The sequence below is a fragment of the Macaca fascicularis genome, chromosome 1, assembly GCF_037993035.2.
Source record: "Macaca fascicularis isolate 582-1 chromosome 1, T2T-MFA8v1.1".
Classification (NCBI taxonomy): Eukaryota; Metazoa; Chordata; class Mammalia; order Primates; family Cercopithecidae; genus Macaca; species Macaca fascicularis.
In genome coordinates, this window is record NC_088375.1 from 8,730,396 (window position 1) to 8,753,610 (window position 23,215).

General features: G+C 39.4%; 1 protein-coding gene across 2 annotated transcripts in view; it reads right to left on the minus strand.

Moving 5' to 3' along the window:
• Positions 1–23,215, minus strand: part of FMN2 (formin 2) — a 398,539-nt gene that overhangs the window by 62,754 nt on the left and 312,570 nt on the right. The window contains exons 15-16 of one of the 2 annotated variants that reach the window (XM_065542730.2): positions 22,472–22,523; positions 8,912–15,119 (exon numbers count right to left, since the gene is read on the minus strand). In XM_065542730.2, the coding sequence (XP_065398802.1) occupies positions 15,032–15,119; positions 22,472–22,523 (140 nt within the window). In that variant the 3' untranslated portion in view covers positions 8,912–15,031. Of the gene's footprint in view, positions 1–8,911; positions 15,120–22,471; positions 22,524–23,215 lie in introns of those variants that run through there. The other variant, XM_005539682.4, reaches the window with a different exon arrangement.

The following is a 23,215-nucleotide window of genomic DNA, read 5'->3' on the forward strand; positions in this document are numbered from 1 at the left end:
TTTGACTTTAAAATTTCGTAATTGAATTCCGGGATTGCAGAGCAGCAGACTATTACTCACAAAGCATTCAGCTTTCACGAAGGCCTGAATTCCACTGTCGGCTCTGTGCTACCGCACTCCTTAATACTGGTGAAGTAATTTAACAGATGTGAAGTTCTCTCTCTTCATTTCCTCACCTGTAAAATGGGTACTAAGAATGACCCTACCCATTCATCATCAGAACATGGGGAGAACCAGCTGGCTAAGGTCTCTAAAACCCTGCAGCCCCTCCTCATCTTAGATATCGATACAAAAGGCATAGCCAGTCTTAGCTTCTGTGACATTAACAATCAGAACTGCGATAGAGCTCCCTTTCACACGTAGTAGGCACTCACCATAACCAAGTCCACACAAACCTAAATTTCACCCTGGGCTACATTCAAAGATTGTGAAGCTAAAAAAAGAAAATAATAATAATCACATACTATCTGGCATTTTTAAAATGTTCCTTCGGTGCTTGGATAAATCTCCGTTTCACTAGCCCAACAATATTTGTAAGATATTCCTGGCATGTTGAAAACTGCATAGCATTGCCATACTGAGTGGAATACCTTTTTAATAAGCGTGAGCAAGGAGCCTCATGGTAGTTGTTAAGGTAGAGAACAAGCACTACCATAGAAGTATTTGCAAGCTAATTAGATTCTTTGGCATCCTAACATTTTTGAAGACACAAATGCAGTTTATAACATAGAGAAAAATTCTTCGGCTTCTAGTCCAAATCTACAGGGCCCATCTCCTATGATGTTCAAACATGGAAAGACAATGTCACTGAGGAGACACCATTGTAAGCCACTGGGCCACTTTGAGTCAGTTTCTATGTTCTCTGGTCCAGCTTGAAGATGCCCCTCTATTTCTTTAATTATGTGTACTCATATTCTTTCTCACCCAAAGGAAACAAGCCCTTCTCTCAGTATAAATGTAAGTCAGGATCTCTATTAGCCTTTCCTAAGCCAGTTAAGGCCAACATATCCCAGAGGCCAAGATGAAGAAGCTGAACTACAACATTTCATGATGAGTTGGTCAACCTACTGGCACTAGCCACTAAAATAATTCTGCCCAGGGTGCTCCTCAGTTCTTATATCACTCCTATGAGCCTTTAACCCACCCTTCCTCACTGACAAGTATATAACTCCTTCCCAAGCCCAACTCCCCTTCTTTTCCTTGCAACGACACCCCCATGTATTGGGGTTCCATAAAAACCGCCCACTGACTGGCTCTACCAACTTCATTCTGAAGCCTTCTGGATTCCTGATTATTTCGTTGGGGTGGGGGATATTTATACCCATACTTTCCTTCTCTATTATGTTTATTTGCTACTGTTTCTTTCTTTTTTTTTTTTTGAGATGGAGTCTCGGTGTGTCACCCAGGCTGGAGTGCAGTGGTGCGATCTCAGCTCACTGCAAGCTCCGCCTCCTGGGTTCATGCCATTCTCCTGCCTCAGCCTCCCGAGTAGCTGGGACTACAGGCGCCCACCACCACACCTGGCTAATTTTTTTCTATTTTTTAGTAGAGACGGGATTTCACCATGTTAGCCAGCATGGGCTCAATCTCCTGACCTCGTGATCCACCCGCCTCGGCCTCCCAAAGTGCTGGGATTTACAGGTGTGAGCCACTGCGCCCAGCCTACTGTTTCTTAATCAAAGCATGGCTTTCACCAGACACACTCATGTCATCCATAATGGTCTTCTCTGGAAGCACTGCATTTCCCATCTCCTACCCTCCCAAATTCAGTGATCAAGAAAGGGAGCCTCCCTATTTTCTGGTCTTCCAGTGCTGTTCCTGACCACTGTATTCCCATAATTCTGTCACACTATTTTTTTGTTGTTTAAGTTTCTGGCATCACTTTCACTTACTCAACTGCTTCCATGATTCTAACTGCCTCACTGCTGCTAGTTAGCTACATCATCATTTTCCTGCATTTTGTGACTACAATAATTGTCTACCCTACAAGGCAGATTTTCTCTCCAGTTATGGACTTCAATATATCTGGATCTTCATGTGTAGCAACCAAAAGTGGTTTTTAAAAATGGACCACCCGTCTCCCTCTATGTTCCATCCAATCTCTCTTCTTCCTTCCCTCTCCAAATATCTAATAAAAGTAGCTTATCCTCAGAATTTCCACTTCCTTATTTTCTTTAGTTCATTGAAGTACAGCATCTGACCCAATTACTCAAAGTGTGTCAACATTCAAATAAAACAATTTTTGATAAGGGTGCATATGATCTCCCATTAATATCACAAATTAATATTTTGTCTTTAGGCATACATTGTAATTATTCTTGAGCTTTTTTCTACCCTTGTTTACCTAGACCTCTTTAATATAGCACTCTCCTATTTCCCCTCTTTTCACTTTCAACTGGCGTCCCTCTTCAATTACGTGATCCTTTTCCACTAGCAGTAACTCAAATATGGTGTTTCTCATGGCTTCGGTCTTAGGCCGCTGATCATCTGTGGACACCATCTCCTAACGGGATCACGTGGACTCTCTCTTTCTACCCCTACCTGTTTATATTGAGGACGTGCAAAGTTCAACCGCCTGCCACGTCACTCCTGAGCTTCAGACTTGAACACTGAACCAAATACTCAGCGTTTCTACGCGGCTGGTTTATTACGCATCTCAAACTTCTCATTTTATCATCCTTTCAATTTTTAGAAATGCTATGTCAATCATCCGCATCAGAAACCTAAGGATCATTTGAAACCAACCCCAGAACAGAAGGACACAGAACTCCAAACAGAAAAAACTTTTCAGCAGAATAAACAAAAAGGCACACACCAACCAACCCCTAAGTTCTGTGTTTTCACACCAACAGAGAGAATACTGAGTGCTTCTCAGAGAAAAAAAAAACAACAAAAAACCAACGGGTCAAACACAAGGAAATGTCAATAAGAATGTAGTTAGACTTTTTTTTTTTTTTTTTTGAGATGGAGATTCACTCTGTCGCCCAGGCTGGAGTAAAATGGCACCATCTCTGCTCACTACAACCTCCACCTCCTGGGTTCAAGCGATTCTCCTGCCTCAGCCTCCTCAGTAGCTGAGATTACAGGCATGTGCCATCACGCCTAATTTTTGTATTTTTAGTAGAGACGGGGTTTCACCCTGTTGGTCAGGCAGGTCTTGAACTCCTGACCTCGTGATCCACCCATCTCGGCCTCCCAAAGTGCTGGGATTACGGGCGTGAGCCACCGCGCCCAGCCGAATGTAGTTAGACTTCTTAAAAGCAACCCTGAAGACTAAAAGACAATGAAGTAAGGCCTTCAATTATTTAAAGGAAAATAATGTTCAAGTAGGATTCTATGTCTAGACAAACTATCAAATACGTGTGAGGGAAGTGTTTTGAGAACTTGCATGTCTGAAAATTTATATTATATGTCTCCTAGACAACCTTCCTAACTAAAAATTACAATACAAGACGAGGAAGTAGGATGGAGACTAAGAAATAGTGAGATAAAAATTACATCAACCATTATCATAAATTAACAGAAAATGCTTTAACTGATAAATAATGATACATCAGTACAAGTATGTTACTGAGAACCGTGGTCGAAAATATCAGAGAAAACAGCTGAGAAAAATGTAAGAGAGGGTAGGGTTGGGTGGGGCAGGAGGCTGCTGCTTTTTGTTATCAGCCTCGTGGTACTAATTGACTTTTGCAACTATGTCTACACTTATAACTTTGAGAGAAATAAAAATGAATAAAAAGTGAAATGAACTGGAGAGGCAATACACATGTGTAAAAACACGATGATAACAATAAGCTCAGAAAAGCAGACAATTTATCACTTAGAAATAAGTAGCAGAAATAGAAACAAATGTTAATATTCTGTGGCTATGATGCAGACAAAAATTCCAATTCTAAATCCCAAAAAATTTCTCAATATTTTCTTCTAGTTAAAGTTGAAATTTTAACATTTACTTCCTTAATCCTTTTGGAATTTATTTGGTTGATGATCTGGGGGAAAAATCTAGAATCGTCTAGATTCTAGAAATCCAGAAATCCAGATTTCACTTCTAGCAGAACCTTACAATCCTAAGGTTGAGTTTGCCCCTACGGATTTTAAAAGTTTGCTTCAATTATTGCAAATTGTCTCAATTTTGCAGCTGTCCTTGATTTTCAGTTTTTCAGATCGTTAGGTTCACTCAGAGAGGAATTTCAAACAGAAAAGCTTACCAATAGTGTTTGCTTCTGATCTGGGACTTGAATATGTATTTTTGGATGGAATTAAGAAACTACAAAAGAAGAAATGCTTGTACTTTTCTACATCTAAGGTGTTTTTAAAATATCCACTAGCTATATAAACCTTCTATTTGTTTTTCTGATTTATGTACTATTATCTGGGAGATAGTATATTTCATCTTTTACTAATTTTGCTGTAAATCATTTAATTAACTTCACTGAATTTATTTTGCATCAAATGTTCAGCTTATTATACCTTAAGTAAGCTACCAAGTGTTGAATTTTGACAGTTTCTTTAAAAACTAGCTTTTTTGGTCAAAATAGTACTAAAGTGGGTAGTTATTTATGGCTACTGATTTTTAAAGCATTTTAATATAAGAATTACTTAGATATACATGTCCTCACACTGCTAGTACATTTTGACCCTGAAATACTTAACAGGTTATTTTAAAAATGCCATTGTCTGATTCAGTATAATATTTGCTGACTACAGATTTAGTAAACCAATAAAGACAATAAAGATTTATCATTATTTAACATCTTGCTATTTTCCTTATTATTTAGGCATTATTTAGTCTATTAAAATACTGCAATACAGGATAATTTATGGAGTTTACACAAATATTACGATGCGAATAACTGTGCACGTATGTGTTACTGGAAAGGACAGAATAGACATTTGACCCCACTTCAAGTACTTACACTGGGAATTCATACCTTGTAATCTATTAAAAAAAATTTCACATTTCTACCGTGTTATTTACGAATAGCACTTTTAACAATACAAAAATGCAAAATGTCTTATGCAAATGTACACCCTAAGTATAGAGGTGGCTTTTTTTTTTTTTTTTTTTTGAGACGGAGTCTCGCTCTGTCGCCCAGGCTGGAGTGCAGTGGTGCAATCTCGGCTCACTGCAAGCTCCACCTCTTGGGTTCACGCCATTCTCCCGCCTCAGCCTCCCGGGTAGCTGGGACTACAGACGCCCACCACCATGCCCAGCTAATTTTTTTTTGGTATTTTTAGTAGAGACGGGGTTTCACTGTGTTAGCCAGCATGGTCTCGATCTCCTGACCTCATGATCCACCCGCCTCGGCCTCCCAAAGTGCTGGGATTACAGATGTGAGCCACTGCGCCCAGCCAGAGGTAGCTTTTAAAATGAAGTTGAGACCAGGCGCAGTGGCTCACACCTGTAATCCCAGCACTTTGGGAGGCTGAGGTGGGAAGATCATTTGAGGTCAGGAGTTTGAGACCAGCTTGGCCAACATGGTGAAACCCCATCTCTACTAAAAATACAAAAAAATTAACTGGGCATGGTGGTGTATGCCTGTAGTCCCAGTTACTCCGGGGCTGAGGCAGGAGAATTGCTTGAACTCAGGAGGCGAGGGTTGCAGTGAGCTGAAATCCTGCCACCACACTCCAGCCTGGGCAACAGAGTGATACCGCGTCTCAAAAACATAAAAAGTAAAAAAATAAGAGAAAATGAAGTTGAAACTCTACAATCTCATATCTGAGAACATGGCTTAGCCACTTAAATAGGACACGTGATAAAACACATATTTCAAATAAAGTTGAGAGATTTGGGATGTTATCTTAATTTATGTTTATCTAACCAGGAGCATATGGGATGTGACTAAAGGGGAAAAGGAAGGCTAAGTTGCATAAGTTTTGAAAACAATGAGTCTACACTCATAAGAACAGAAATTAGAAAGCACTGAATATAGAGTTTAAAAATATGCTTGTCAACCTATAAGGAACTGTTTTTTTTGTTTTGTTTTTGTTTTTGCCTAAGACATCACTGGACAATCTGAGAGGCTTCAGGAGAAACTAACGAATCTAAGTTTTTTTCCTTTAAACTAATCATAGTTTATTGATTCATAAAATATGAATCAATTAGCACCTTGATTCACAGTTTGAATATCAAAAATAATTTTATGGTTCTTATTTTAATGCATCTATATTTTAATTTCTCTAAATAAATGACTACAAAGTACCTATATTGCAAATATTAAACCATACTTTCAACCGTCATTGAATGCTTGAAATAAAAATCAGTTTTAAAATAGTAAAGTCTAACTTTCAGTTCATAAAAAAAAAACATGGGATATGATACTTTGAATATTCAGTTACAAAACCCTAGAATAAAACAAGGGGAACAAGTAGCTATTGTAATGTCTTTATTATGTCCTCTTTCTAATTTCCCCCTTTTTTCCCATTTATTGAAATTATTTTCTAATCTCTGTTGCTCTTATTCCCTTTTTCATTCTACGTTTTCTTTCTGGTAGAGTCTTAGACTTAAGAATCTACTTAAGACTTAGAGTAAATCAAGAATGTTTGGCCTAGTTTCTCAAATATTTCTTAGACCAATTTTGAAAACTATGTCAAATATCCCTATTCTCTTTAACTTATGTGCAATATCCTCAAATCAGAAATTTTGATCAATTCATGATTTTTTCCCAGAAAAACTCATGATTCATTGCTAACAATGTCAAGACTACAAACAAAAACAACAAAAAAGGTTTTGCAAATTATTTTGTAAGAATATACTTTCATAACATTTAAAAATAACCTCTAGTCATCCTTTGGGAGCTGTTTAGTGGGTTAAATAATATACCATAGAGTTTGGCGATTTTCTGGAAGTAGCATACAAAATCTACATTTATTCCTGCTAATCTAGGGTTTCATGTGCCAGTAATAACCTTTCTCTGTCAAAAATCAGTATAGATGCAAATTTCCATGCCACAGTATTACCAGAGGGATTAAAACATATTTTCATTGCAATATGCTAATATTTCTCCTTAAGAGACTCTGTGACCAGGAGTGAGTGTGACCTTGGTCTCACCCAGATGGGCTAACGTTTGGAGAAGGAGCAGGCAGGAGAGGAGCTGTGGAAAACCTCGGACCTTTGAAATAAATTGCTGTTTGAAAAGTAGAAGAATGTATACTCCTTAGGGGAACAAATCTGCATTTATTATATGCTTACTGCATGGTTAGTTATGGTATTAAGTAAAATATCACGTGATCACATCGAATTCTCACAACAAATGAGGAAAGAATTAATTAGTCTCCTATAGATCTTGCTATCTCCCTCCTTGACACTCTCTGCAGATGTAGGACTTTGATGGTGCTAGAATCAGTTATTTCCCTTCTCCAATCCTGATTACAACTTTGCAAGAAAAGTATAGCTGTGGCCGGGCATGGTGGCTCACGCCTGTAATCATAGCACGTTGGGAGTTCGAGAACAGCCTGGCCAAAATGGTGAAACCCTGTCTCTACTAAAAACACAAAAAATTACCCAGGTGCAGTGGCGCGAGCCTGAAAACCCAGCTACTCTGGAGGATGAGGCAGGAGAATCGCTTGAACCCGGGAGGCGGAGGTTGCAGTAAGCCGAGATCGTGCTACTGCACTCCAGCCTGGGCGACAGAGTGACTCCATCTCAAAAAAAAAAAAAAAAAAAAAAAAAAAAAAAAGTGTAGCTGTAATTTCTGCAATTCCAACCAACCCTATACCTACATCGTCTTTCAAGACAAATGGTAGGGAAATTAGCCAAAAAAAATTTCTTCATGCTACTTTTAAGGTTTACCCACTTCTGATGCAAGCCGGAGTAGGCAACAAAAAATCAGATGATGAACGGTTTTTGATGTAACGCTCTCACAATGAAAAAACTTCAACTTAAAAAAGTTCACTCAATATACTCCAAATTATCTCTTTTCAGATGGTTATATCTGTAAGCCTGATTGTTCCACTAGTCCTTCCCATCTCCCCAAAAAGTTAATGTTCCATTTTTCTTCCTTCCATTGATTTTAGAAAACTTGTCTCAACTATAGACCAGGCTAGGGGAGCTGGTATCCTTTATGAGCTTATATTACCTATCTAGGAACTAACCAGATTCATCCTTTTGAGAATTTGCATTAATATCCATGGAGAAAATTCAAACTAGTCATGAGTGGCAGGTCACTACAACAAACATCAAGTAAGAATGATACCAAGTAATTATGTGCTAACTCTGAGCCAGGCACTGTTCTGTTGCCCTCATTTTAGAAACAAGAAAATGGAGATACAGAAGTTTCAGTAACTTCCTCAAAGTCAGAAAACTGAAAAAGAAAATAAAAGGGGCTATAACAGGATTTGAATGCCAGCATTGTTTCTCAGAGCAGGATCTTAACCGAGGCACTAGACGCCGCCATGGGGGAGATACGGTGCTTGCATCTGACCCATTCCCCCACTCCTGAGGCGGCTTCCCTTCGCTTCCCCCACTCCTGAGGCTGCTTCCCCTCGCTTCCCCCGCTCCTGAGGCTGCTTCCCTTCGCTTCCCCCGCTCCTGAGGCTGTTTCCCCTCGCTTCCCCCGCTCCTGAGGCTGCTTCTCTTCGCTTCCCCCACTCCTGAGGCTGTTTCCCCTCGCTTCCCCCGCTCCTGAGGCTGCTTCCCTTCACTTCCCCGCTTCCTGAGGCTGCTTCCCCTCGCTTCCCCCACTCCTGAGGCGGCTTCCCTTCGCTTCCCCGCTTCCTGAGGCTGCTTCCCTTCGCTTCCTGCTCCTGAAGCTGCTTCCCTTCTCTTCCCCGCTGAAGGCTGCTTCCCTTTCTGTGGGATTCTGGAGGCCTCTGAGAAATGCCTTTGGGCGTGTAATGTAGTTTAATTGTTCCTTTGTAATTTGTAGGCAAATGAGCCCTTCTAATGATAATCTTCTAAAGCCGATTTCCAATTTGCTTCATAAAACGTAGATATAAATCAATAACTCGTTTTCATTCTCCTTAGAAAAAATTTTTTTTTCTTCCTCTGAACAATGATTGTAGACTCATTTATTTAACCATTGAGTTCTTCTGGAATCTCTGCGGTGCTTGAAGCATATTTTCTCAAGATGGACAATCCTAATGGATTTGGAGCATGATACTACAGTTAAATACTTTTTTTTTTTTTTTTTTTGGAGACAGAGTTTTGCTTTTGTCGCCTAGGCTGGAGTGCAGTGTCGCAACCTCAGCTCACCCATAACACCCGCCTCCCGGGTTCCGGGTTCAAGCCATTCTCCTGCCTCAGCCTCCTGAGTAGCTGGGATTACAGGCATGCACCACCATGCCCTGCTAATTTTGTATTTTTAGTAGAGACGGGGTTTCTCCATGTTGGTCAGGCTGGTCTCAAACTCCTGACCTCAGGTGATCCACCTGCCTCGGCCTCCCAAAATGCTGGGATTACAGGTGTGAGCCACCGCGCTGGTACTAAAGACACTTCATAACCTCATTTGTTAGCCCTTATTCTTTCTACTTTCTATTTTTTAAAAACACAAAACAGGAGACAAAATAGTATATCCTTCCTTTCTTGTATTATCTTCACCCTCTCCACCCCTTGTGCTACTTGCAGTTCAAGAGCACAGTGATTAGAATCCCCAGCAAACACAGTGATTTCATTACTCTTCTTTTAGGTTTTAGGGCACAAAAGTTAATTTAAGAGTTCTAACCTCTATTAACTTGGAGAACATAGCTTCTGGAGACAGTTTAGTCTGTTCTAGGCCAACAAATATTTTTAAATATTGGGGTGGGAAAGATCTCAAGTTTATACAACAGGAAAGCTTCCATTTTTACAACAAAACTTTTCCAAAGGGCAGAAATTCTTTGATGTTTCTTTCATAATTATCAACCAAGACTGGAAAAAAAACATTAAAATTCTCATAATCAGAAAATCCTGAAATCCTTCTATTTGAAAAGCACTAACGTTAACAAACAAACTTCAGGAGCGATCTCCACCTCAGATTTTTTATAACTTGCCAAGGCCAGAAAATCTGCAAAGGGTGTCATGGGTTACCCTACTGTTCAAAGTAAATGGATTTTATAAAAAGTTGGATAACGTAGCGACAGAAGAAAACCCATTTGTACAAAGAAAAGTGCTGTATCTAAAACTTACCACATGGCCCAAAAGTAAAAGGCATGAAATAACAGCTTTCTACCTGGGAAGCCTTGCTCTGCTGGGCCTCCAGACAGTAAATCTTCTGCCAGGATTAGAAGTAGTTAACTAAGAAATCCAAATTGGGAAATAACAAACTCTAACTTTGTTCTACATTATCAATATTATTAAGGGAATGATGTCATTGTTTGGGGCTTTTGCAAAGACATTCCATGTCACTTCAGTTTTAATACCAGGCTGGAGCCTGCTTGGTCGGCCAGCCTAAGCCAGATAAACACAGACCTGTAGTCTTTCTATTCATCTCCGGATAGTTACTCAGAAAGATTCTGGAAAATATGCCTATTATGAACTAAACATTTCACTTTTCATTTTATCCATGTGCCAGAAGTCCATTCCTTGGATAAACATTTTACAAACTGACACTCTAAAAGTCACTAAACATGATAAAGTATGTGTGCATCAGTTCAGAAATGATTAAATATTTTCTCTCCCGTGACAAATGAATAGTTACATACTGTATGAAACCAGTGGAACCAACATTCTGTTTTCTTTCTTTCCCCGTTTTTTGTCTTTATTTTGAATGAAAGATTAATTTTCCATTTCAACTCATTTGTTATGCAATCTTGGCTTTGCTAAAATACCATTTAAGCAATATTACATGCAGAAATAGTATTTATTTTTTAAAATGTGTGATTTAAAGTTCTTCTACAAATGTGCATTCTTCCATTACAATTTCTTGTCTTTTATTACTGGTTGTTTCCAATTGCCTTGTTATTATTTAAATAGGAGAGAGAATCTATTGTATTCTCTTTAAGAATATTTTTAAAAAGATGATATGAGATACATTGAGTACATTTTAAAACTATACAGTCAAATCTTTATCACATAATAATGTCCAAATAAATCACATTACTTATTAATTCTGTAAGTTTAATTGTGCTATTTGCTTCCTTATTAAACAAATTCACTATCATCCTATGGTCTCATCACAAGATCAGTTATATCTAATATTTCTAGATGTCTTTAGCTCCTGGAGGAAAAAAAAAAAGACTTCTATTTTGAGACATGTGGCATGATCTCAGCTCACTGTAACCTCTGCTCCCTGGGTTCAAGCAATTCTCTTGCCTCAACCTCTCGAGTAGCTGGGATTACAGGCACCTGCCACTGCACCAGGCTAATTTTTGTATTTTTAGTAGAGATGGGGTTTCACCATATTGTTCAGGCTGGTCTCGAACTCCTGACCTCAGTTGAACTGCCTGCCTCGGCTTCCCAAAGTGCTAGGATTACAGGTGTAAGCCACTGCACCTGGCTGTTTTTAAAGTTTTGTATAAAAATGTCAATAGCATGTATGTCTTATAGAAAAATACAAATATCTTAAAATAAATGTTTTAATCTGTAGGAAACGTCACAAACTTCCTAGAAAAAAGTGGCTTTACCATGATAGGAGTAGTTCATACACATTACTTGGTTTGCCATTACTCACAGACGGCGCACACATTTCTCTCCCTGATTTCCTTTGCCCAGAATGTCACCTTCACTGACTAACAAGGGTAAGCGATTTAACTGAATAGTTGCAATATAATTCAGATTTTACATTCAGTCATTTATATTAGCTTTATTGATGCCAGAATTAAATTTAGTGAAATCAACGCAACTGATAGCTGGAACAAACCGTGTTTCTAAAACCTTTTCTTTTTCTACATCGAAGTCAATTTCACCTGAAAATATAGTTTTTACCCATAGAATTTAAATAAATAGAAGAAAAAAATCTGAAGAAAAGTTTCAAGTTAGCCTTAGTTTATTAAGAAATAAAGCAGATTTTATAAGTCCCAGTCTCATTATTTTTTAAATTTGAATATAAAGGAATGGACATTTATTAGACAAATTCAAAATTTCTACATTCTCTGCCTATGAGCTGACATAGACATTAAGTGACTCTGTAGGAAATGAAAACAATCATATTTGGTCTGGTGATACTTTTCCATAATTGAAGAAAGCCGTGTATGCTAATTAAAAATAAAATAGAAGCAGAAGCTGACATAAACACACACAATGGGGATGAAGCCAACCTTAACAACATTCTGCCGAAATCCATCTTGTAATACAATATGATGGCTTGGCTTCCCCAATGAAATCATCTGAAGATGAGAATATATTCATCTGCTTTGCATTTGGGATTTGGGTATGGTTCAAGACTCATCTGCCCAGCCGCCTGACTTTCCAGGAGAACTGAAGAGATCAGTTAAACTATTTATTCGAAAGCTATACAGTTTTGCTCATGAAAAAAAGGAGCTCAAAGTTCCACTTCCTAGATTAATAGCAAAAATGCATGAATAAACAGAATTAGCACATTAAAAACTATTATGCTAACAAATGGAATATGAAAAATGATCTGGCTTGATTTAAAAAATATACTAACCATTGTTTGTTTTTAATACTATTTATAGAAGACAATTGTAATTATTTTCTTGATAAAAGTTCAGCTTACCCATTTTAAATGGGCTAAGAGTCAAGATGTTTAAAAAAATGTACTAGAATGTAAAGACAAATGAGGATAATTCCATTCAAAGCAAGCTGATAATGTGTGTGTGAGGATTACAAAATATTTTCACATGAATAAGCCTTCAAGAAAGGCCTCTTAGGACCCCCACTTGAAGAAGCTTTGCAAAGAACAAGCTATTCCATATTCCTACAGCCCTGGAGGATGAAAGAAAGGGTGAGTTATATTCCTTTTTACATATGACGAAGTGGAGGCCCGGGAACTTGGGGAACTTTCTGTGGTTTATCCACTTGTAATTCTGGAGTGGCAGAGCTAGGCTGAGAGGAAATGTCAGCGTCCTGTCCACCACGCAGCCCTGCCTTCTCTCATGATAACCTTGGTGAGCATACGGAATGCTGGATCACCTCAAAAGCTCCGGGAAACTTCTCTTTTGGTACGGAAAAGGCTGTTCGGTTATTATATGATCCTTATTTGGTCCTTAAGGCACCTGATAGCCCAACTCAGCTATCACAATTATCTGTAAATAACTCTCAGCCATTTTTTTTTTTTTTCTTGAGACGGAGTCTTGCTCTGTCACCTAAGCTGGAGTGCAGTGGTGCAGTCTGGGCTCACTGCAAGCTCCGCCTCCTGGGTTCAGGCCATTCTCCTGCCTCAGCCTCCCGAGTAGCTGGGACTATAGGCACCTGCCACTACATCCGGCTAATTTTTTATATTTTTAGTAGAGACGGGGTTTCACCTGTGTAGCCAGGATGGTCTCGATCTCCTGACCTTGTGATCCACCCGCCTTGGCCTCCCAAAGTGCTGGGATTATAAGCCATTTTTAAAAATCAAAGCACAAAAATTTGTCACCAGTTTGTCAGTATCTCCTGCCACAGGGTGTAAAGTAAAACTAAGTTGACTCTGGCTGTTACAGCATCACTGAGACAAAAACAGAATCTCACCAGCCAATGCTTTGGATTAGGAACCTTTTGATACAGTTATAAAATGAAACTTCTCCGTGTATTTTCTGTCTCAATGTCAAAGGGCTAAATGGAGGGCTGGAAAATGAAGAACAACTTTTTTAGTACCTCCAAGTCTTGCCTCCAAAATTAATTTCATCTGGTTTCTGATAATATGATATGCAGAACATGATAAGAATAATCTATAATAAAAATAAAAGGAGAAATGGAAGACAGGAAAAATGTATGCCTAAATTCGTACTCCTGGATATCCTCTCCCTCTAGGCCTTGCCAAGACAACCGAAATATTTGGAGATAAAACACAGTGAGGATCTGTATATGTGTATGTGCATGTGTATCTTTTTTTTTTTTGAGATGGGGTCTCACTCTGTCACCCATGCTGGAGTGCAGTGGCTCCATCTCGGCTCATTGAACACTCTGCCCTCTGGGTTCAAGCGATTTTTCTGCCTCAGCCTCCGGAGTAGCTGGGATTACAGGTGCCTGCCACCATACCCGGCTAATTTTTATATTTTTAGTAGAGACGGGGTTTCACCATGTTGGCCAGGCTGTGTTCTTGAACTCCTGACCTCAGGTGATCTGTCTTGGCCTCCAATAGTGCTGGGATTAAAGGTGTGAGCCACCGCCCCCGGCCTGTGTATGTATTTTGTTTCATTTTGTGTGTGTGTGTGTGGTGGTGGAGGGGAATAAAGAAAGTCTTGGCCAAGTCAAGCAAAAGAAGAGCTCCATAAAAAACTGAGGCTTTGGGTCCTAAAGACATTTACATAGGAAGAAAGTACATCTGGCGAGCCACTGTTGAGACTGGGGTGGCAGATGAAATATTCAAGGCCTCCAAGCTGGGAAGGAGACCTGGGACTCCAGAATCTGGGTCAAAGTCCACCATTCCCTCAATGGTCTGGGAGGAGGCAGCCTGCCAGCCAGCCTGGCAGGTGGACGCCCACAGTACATCAGGCAGAAATGTTTCTCTCCGCTTACATACGAGGTCCTAGAAGCAGTTAACTCGGCTGATGCTGGTATGCTTGTTTTGTGGCTATTAGACAGACTATAGGAAGCCATATAGGTGATTTTATTTTTTACCCTGGCTTCCTATGAGTTACTCCTGGGTTACATATCTTATTGTTCTGCCAGTGGTGGTCAGCGGTGGTGCTGAGTTCCCTAGTGCCAGTGAGGCTTATAGCATATGTTCATGGATTCCTACACAGCTTGGGGATTGTTTCCAAGTCAGCCTGCCCTCCTGATCTGATGCTCATTAGTGGGTGCAGCCTAGTAAGCTTATGCACAGCCTTCCAACCTCTAGGATTGACTATGATTCCAAAAGGATCCTTCTTGGCTATCTTCTTCCCTTGATCTCTCTGTTAAACTTCTGATTGCTCAGCCATTGTGCTTGTTGCTGCTGTATCATGGAGCTACGAACACCCTCTCAACTGCTCTCCATCTAGACCTCTATTGTTTCAGACAAAACTCTTAGGTATGAAGTTCTTCATGTTCTATTCCAAACAAAATCCGCCTTCTCAAGCACATCTGTAGAGCTCTGGGCAGGACTTCTGTGCACCTGCACAACGATTAAAGCTAGGATTAGGAGAGTGGTCTGCTTCTTCCAAAGCAACACTCCTACTGTGTAAGAAGGAGCTAAGGTGGGGGACCCCTAGTCTTCATGTATTCTCCCTCCTGGTGTAGAATCTCCGCCCTAAAAGTCAGCTAGAGTGGAAGCACTGGGGCCCAGCATTCTTGGTCTGCAACACCTGAGCTGGAGCATCTGCCCTTTAAGTAATGAAGTGTTGAGAAAGGGAGCCATTTCTTACCTGCACTGTTAGTCTGGAACAGAACTGCAAGGAGCTGGAGGTGGTGGGATGAGTAATTCTGGCAGCCCGCTGACCCAGTAAGACGCCATAGCTTCAGCATACGAGCTTGGGAGAGTGGAAGCCCCTATTTTCATGACTGTAAGTGTCTGGATTAGAGCTGGGGCAGCGGCTCCCATAAGACGTAGTAGGACACAATAGGCAGTGATTCCAATGCCTTAGGCTCTCGCTGTTCTTACCATGATTTAGATTTTCTTGGACAAACGATTCCCCATTTGCTGCATGTCCTTAGAACAATTTCTAGACATGTTAAATAACTGTTTTATATTGTTTTCTCCAGTTTAATGGTTGTTGTGAAGATAGTTCATGCTAAAAATCAGTCTCCCAAGCTCAGGGATTTTGGTAAATGGAAGAAAAGGAAACTTTGAAAAGCTCTTATGAAGTTGATACTCTACATATATATTTTACTCATTTAACCTACTTAATGAGTTAAGTAATGAACTGATCACCACATTTATCATGTGGACATTGTTTTTCTTTTTCTCACAGATGAGGACATGGATTCAAAAGTTGCAATAAATCCTTGGAGCCACGGTGCCAGCAGTTTGGTGCAGGTACCGAAACATAGACCTGATTCCAAAATCTATGCTCCATAACCATCCGAGGCCACCCAGGGCTGCAATCCACGAAGACGGTGAGAAACATGACAACAAACAAATACATTGCCCAAGTCTGAAATCTGACTCTGGTTTCTAATTCTACCACTAAACTTTTTATAATTTCTGATTATAAAAATAATGTGAAAATAACATAGCGATTAACACCTGTTGATCACTTGGGACTAAGCATCTGCCAGAGATTATTTCATTTAATTCTCACCTACCAAGTAGACACTCTTTTCCTGGGGTGATGGGATTGGTCTAAGGTCATAGAGCTATCACGTGTAAGAGGCAGGATCCAGACTCAAAAGGCCAGAGGATCAGAGTTACACTGCTTTCCTGCGTACAATTCCTACTGACTGTTGCCCCGGTTACATAGGACCGCTGAGAAAAATGGCACAGAGATTATTTCTTTGGAGTAACCTCAAATGTTCCATACGATTCATTATTCTTAGTTTTACTTTTGAATTTCGGGGTTCATTGTTTAATTATAAAAGATGGTAATGATTTTGTCATTTGCCAGTAATTTTTTCATGCAACTCACTGAAATTTCTGATTTTATAATTTCACGCCTTTGACCTCAGCTTTTGCTTTTCATAGAAACTGGCGAATTCTGTTTACTAGTTTGCTACGACAATATTTGTTATCAAGCCAAGAACTACTAAATATGTAATATCTGTTCAGTGAATATAAAAGATGTTGCCAGCCAGGCACGGTGGCCCATGCCTGTAATCCCAGCCCTTTGGGAGGCCGAGGTGGGCGGGTCACTTGAGGTCAAAAGTTTGAGACCAGCCTAGCCAAAAAAAAAAAAAAAAAAAAATTAGCTGAGTGTGGCAGCGCATGCTTGTAATTCTAGCTACTGGGGAGGCTGAGGAATGAGAATTACCTGAACCTGGCAGGTGGAGGTTGCAGTGAGCTGAGATGGTGCCACTGTCCTCCAGTCTGGTTGTCAGAGCAAGACTATGTCTCAAAAAAAAAAAAAAAAAAAAAAAAAGATCTTGCCTACTGAATTAATGGCAGAGAACTTCTTCAATAAATTTTTTCCTCAAGACTAATAAGGTTTCTCTTTAGAAATTGTAACAGTTAATTTTATGTATCAACTTGGCCAGGTCATAGTGCCCATTTTCGGGTCAAACACCAGTCTAGATGTTATTGTGAAAGCAGTTTTTAGGTGTGGCTTTTTTTTTTTTTTTTTTTGAGGAGTCTCTGTTGCCCAGGCTAGAGTGCAGTAGCGTGATCTCGGCTCACTGCAACCTCTGCCTCCCAGGTTCAAGCAATTCTTATGCCTCAGCCTCCTGAATAGCTGGGATTATAGGCCCCCTATCACCATGCCTGGCTAATTTTTTGTATTTTTAGTAGAAATGGGGTTTTGCCATGTTGGCCTGGCTGGTTGACCAGGCTGGTCTCAAACTCCTGAGCTCAGGCGATCTGCCTGTCTCGGCCTCCCAAAGTGCTGGGATTACAGGCATGAGCCACTGTGCCTGGCCTAGGTGTGGTTAACACTTAAATTACTAGGCACTGAAAAAAGTAGATTTCCCTTTAAAACATGCTGGGTCTCCTCCAATCAGTTGAAGACCTTAAGACTCAGGTTCCTGAATATGAAAGAATTCTGTCTCTAGACTGCTTCAGACTCAAGATTGCAATATTCCAAGGAACTTAATCAAATCAACAAGCAAAAACAATCCAATTAAAACAATAGGCAAAGGACATAAATAGACACTTCTCAAAAGAAGACATACAAGTGGCCAAAAAACATGGAAAAATGCTCAACATCGCTAATCATCAGAAAAATACAAATCAAAATCACCATTGGATACTATCTCACACCAGTCAGGATGGCAATTATTAAAGTCAAAACGTAACAGATGTTGGCAAGGCTGTGCAGAAAAGGGAATGTTTGTACACTGTTGGTGGGAATGCAAAGTTGTTCAGCCACTGTGGAAAGCAGTTTGAAGATTTCTCAAAGAACTGAAAACAGAACTATAATACCATTCGACTCAGCAATCCCACTACTGGGTATATACCCAAAGGAAAATAATGCATTCTATCAAAAACACACACAGTCGTATGTTCATCGCAGCACTATTCACAATAGTGGAGACATGGAATCAATCCAGTTGCCCATCAACAGTAAACTGGATAAAGAAAATGTGGTACACATACATCATGGAATACTATGCAACTATAAAATGAGTGAAATCGTGTCCTTTGTAGGAATGCAGATGGAGCTGGAGACCATCATCCTAAGAGAACTAATGCAAGAACAGAAAACCAAATACTGCCTATTCTCACTTGTAAGTGGGAGCTAAACACCGATCACACATAGACATAAGGATGGGAACAACAGACACTGGGGCTACTGAACAACGCAGGGGGATCACGGGCTCAAAAACCACCTATTGGGTACTACGCTCAATACCTGGGTGATGGGATCATTTAGATTCCAAACCTCAGTGTCATGCAATATACCCATGTAACAAACCTGCACGTGTACCCCTTCATCTAAAATAAAAGTTAAAATTTATAAAGAGAAGAAAAAAAGATTGCAACATCAACTCCTACCGGAATTGTCACCTTGCCCTGCTAATTTTAGACTTGCCAACTTTTACAATCGCATGAATCAATTCCTTAAAATAAGTTTCTCTATCTTTCTTTACACATACACACACACACATATACACACACACGAAAACCTCAGAGATATTGTGGCTTTGGTTCCAGACCAATGCAATAAAGGGAATGAATATTGTAATAGAGTTACATGAATTTTTTGGTTTCCTAGTGCATATAAAAGTTATGTTTACATTATACTACAGTCTATTAAGTATGCAACAGAATTATGTCTGAAAAAATATATACTTTATTAGCAGATACTTTGTTACTGAAAGAATGTTAACGATTATCTGAGTCTTCAGTGACCGCAGTATCTTTTTGATGTTGATGACTACTGACTGATTGGAATGGTGGTTGCTGAAGGCTGGGGTGGCTGTGACAATTTCTTAAAATAAGACAACAATGAAATCTGCCACATCAATTCGCTCTTTCGCAAGAGATTTCTCTTAGTATATGATGCCATTTGATAGCACTTTACTCACAGAAGAGCTTCTTTCAAAACTGGAGTCAATCCTCTCAAACCCTGCTCCTGCTTTGTCAACTAAGTTTATGTGATATTCTAAATTCTTTGTTGTGATTTCAACAACGTTCATAGCTCTTAACCAGGAGTAGATTCCATCTCAAGAAACTACTTTCTTTGCTCATTCATAAGAAGCAACTCCTCATCTGTTCAAGTTTTATTATGAGATTGCTGCAACTCAGTCACATCTTCAGACTCTACCTCTAATTCTCTGTTTCTACCACATTTGCGGTTACTTTCTCCACTGATGTCCTGGAATCCTCAAAACCATCTGTGAGGGTTACAATTAACTTCTTCCAAACTCCTGTTAACGTTGATATTTTGACCTGCTTCCATGAATTATGTATGTTATTGATGGCATCTAGAATGGTGAATCCTTTCCAGAAGGTTTCAATTTACTTTACCCAGATCTCTTAAAGGAATCACTACCTATGGCAGCTATAGCCTTACCAAATGTATTTCTTAAATAATAAGACTTGAAAGTCGAAAGTACTCCTTGCTCCATGAGCTACAAAATGAATGTTGTTTTAGCAGGCATTGAAACATGATTCTCTTTGTACATCTCCAGCAGAGCTCTTGGGTGACCAAGTGCATGGTCCATGAGATGTGATATTTTGAAGGGAATCTTTTCTATTTTCTGAGCAATGGGTCTCAGCAGTGGGTTTAAAATATTCAGTAAGCTATGCTATCAACAGATGTGCAGGCTTTATTGTTCCATTTATACAGCACGGGCAGAGGAAATTTGACATAATGCCTATGGGCCCTAGCATTTTCAGAATGGGGAGTGCGCACTGGCTTCAGCTAAGAGTTACCAGTTGCATTATGCCCTAACAAGACATTCATCCTGTTTTTTGAAGTTTCACTTTTAAAAAAATTTATTTACTTATTTATTGTTGAGACCAAGTCTCACTCTGTCACCCAGGCTGGAGTGCACTGGCGTGATCTCAGCTCACTGCAACCTCTGCCTCCTGGGTTAAAGCAATTCTCCTGCTTCAGCCTTCTGAGCAGCTGGGATTACAGGCATGCACCACCATGCCGGGCTAATTTTTGTATTTTTAGCAGAGAAGGGATTTTACCATGTTGGCCAGGCTGGGCTCGAGCTCCTGACCTCAGGTGATCCACCCACCTTGGGCTCCCAAAGTGCTAGGATTACAGGCGTGAGTCACCATGCCCGGCCCTGTTCTCTGAAGCTTTAAAGTCAGGCATTGATTTCTGTCTAGCTACGAAAGTCCTACATGGCATCTTCTTCCAACAGAAGATGTTTCATCTACATTGGAAATATGTTGTTTAGCTACTTTCATGAATTACCTTAGATCTTCTGGAGAACTTGCAGCTTCTCTATCAGCACTTCTTGCTTCACCTTGCACTTTTTTGTTACGGAGAAGGCTTCTTTCCTTAAACTTCATGACCCCACTTCTACTGGCCTCAAACTTTTCCTCTCCAGTTTCCTCACCTATTTCACCCTTCATAGAATTGAAGAGCGTTAGGGCCTTGCTCTGGATTAGGGTTTGGTTTAAGGGAATTGAAACAGGTTCAATGGTCCCACAGAACTGATGTTTATGACTTAATTTGAATAAACATAGAAATTGACCCTCCCAGTCTTGAAACTTGAGAAAGTTACATTTGTCTTTTTTGAGTTCCTTTCTCAGGAAACCAACCATCAGGCTTCCAATATAGCGTCAAGGAACTGAAACTCACCAGATCACTCCATCTGGACAATGAGATGCCAGACCCTTCACCCACTGTGATTGCCTAACCCACCAGCTGCTTGTTGCTGACTACCTCCTCTTCCTTACCCCTCCCTAATTCCTACTCTCCCATACATGGTTACATTTCTTCCCTGCTATATAAATCCCTACTTTTAGTCAGTCAGGGAGATGGATTTGAGACTGAGCTCCCATCGCCCTTGGCTACAGCACCCGATTAAAGCCTTCTTCCCTGGCAATACTCATCTCAGTGACTGGCTTTCTGTGTGGCAAGTAGCTGTGCTAAACCAAACCCCTGGCATTTTGGTAACAGACTATTGTGGCTGGTTTGATCTTCTATTTAGACCACTAAAACTTTCCCCATAGCGCAAGAATTCTGTTTTGCTTTCTTATCATCCATGTGTTCATTGAAATACACTTTTAATTTCCTTCAAGAGCTTTTTCTTTGCATTCATAACTTGGCTAACAGTTTGGCACTAGAGATCTAGCTTTGAGCATATCTTGGTTTTGGATATATCCTCCTCATTAAGTTAACCATTTCTAGATTTTGTTTTAAAGTGAGAGATGTGTGACTCTTTCACTTGAATATGTAGAGGCCACTGTTGGGTAATTAATTGACCTAATTTCAATATTGTTGTGTCTCAGGGAATACGGAGGCCTGAGGAGAGGGGAGAGGCAAGGGAGCAGCTGGTGGAACAGTTAGAACATACAATATCTTTCTATTACATTTGCCATCTTATATGGGTCAGGTCGTGGTGTCCCAGAACAATTACGATAGTAACATAAAAGATCACTGATCACAGATCACCTATGGTAACAGATAATAAAAATAAAAAGTTTGAAATATTACAAGAATTACCAAAATGTAACACAGAGACATGAAGTGTGCACATGCTGTTGGAAACATGGCACCGATAGGCTCGCTAGAAGCAGAGTTGCCACAAACCTTCAATTTGTGGGGAAAAAAAAATACAATTATCTGCAAAGCACAACAAAGAGAAGTGCAATAAAATGAGGTAGCCTGTGTGTGTGTGTGTGTGTGTGTGTGTGTGTGTGTGTGTGTGTGTGTTTATATCTGTATCGCCAGTTTGTCCTTTTTTTCTAGAGAACCCTGGCGGATATAGAGAGATGGGAGGAGAAGAGAAAATGGAGGCAGAGAAGCAGGGAGATTTCTGAGATACTTTTCTATGTTTACCCATAATTGCAAGTCTCCATTCTGGAAATGAAGGTGCATCCAAGGAAAGCTCATTGCTCCCTACTTAGACTTCACTTTTGAATACAGAAATTACATAGTTTTTAAAAATTATCTGAACTCTGAAACAGGTTCTTGCTATCTTCATTCTTTTGTGTATTTCCATAGTTCTAAATCCCATGTAAAAGAGAAGGTGCTAAGCTAGTCACAATAATTTGGTATTTAACAGAACTATATGTTACCCAGAGTAACAAAAATTCAGAAATTCACTGTGGATTTAGAGTACACTGTTTTATTAGATGTCTTTTTATTTTATGCTTGAAAATTAAAATGTAACTAATGATTGGTTCCTTAAGATGAAATACACTTAGCATGTTATAAGCCTATTCTGGGAGGAAATAAAGTAATTTCTCACCATTTATGAGTCTCTGTCAGTGAATTTTCCTCTGCCTCTTGGTCAATTTTGGCTGAAAGTGCAAGAAAATAAAAGTATATGAGATAAGTGATAAGCTGTTACACTATTTCAAGCAACATCTGCCCTAAATAACATAACTTATTTTCATTATTAATTCTATTGTACTACAACCAGAAGCTTATCTCAAATCTATGGATGTCATAGATACATGATTTAAATGATTCTACTTAATTTTAATTAAGTGGATCTTATTATATTGGCACAGGCAAGACATATTATCTAATCAAAAATTTTGGATTCTGAAAAACTTTCTTTAATGCAGTCACATTAACCTGAGAAAAGAAAACACTAGCTTCATATTTACATTAGATGTGTCAGTGTTTAAATGCCAACAATTAGTTGAAAATAATTCCCTCAAGCAAAGGCGTAAACACTACGTCAAAAAAAAAAAAAAAGAAAAGAAAAAAGCCCTAAACAGAAATGGTATGTGACATTCCTCAGTTACGTTAAGAATTTTGAACTCATTTCAATAGTTCATACTAGACCACAGGTGAATAGATCATGGTCTGTTCTGAAAAGGGGGAATGTAATAATATACCCATTTGCTTGCTATAATTTTTATTTAAAAATAAAGAATTGTGATCTGCTGCAAACTCAAAGGTCAAATTTGAGGAGATTAAATCAGTATTTCAAATTGCTTAAAATAACGTAGGAACTCCATCACTGAAAGTATGGCCGTGACTT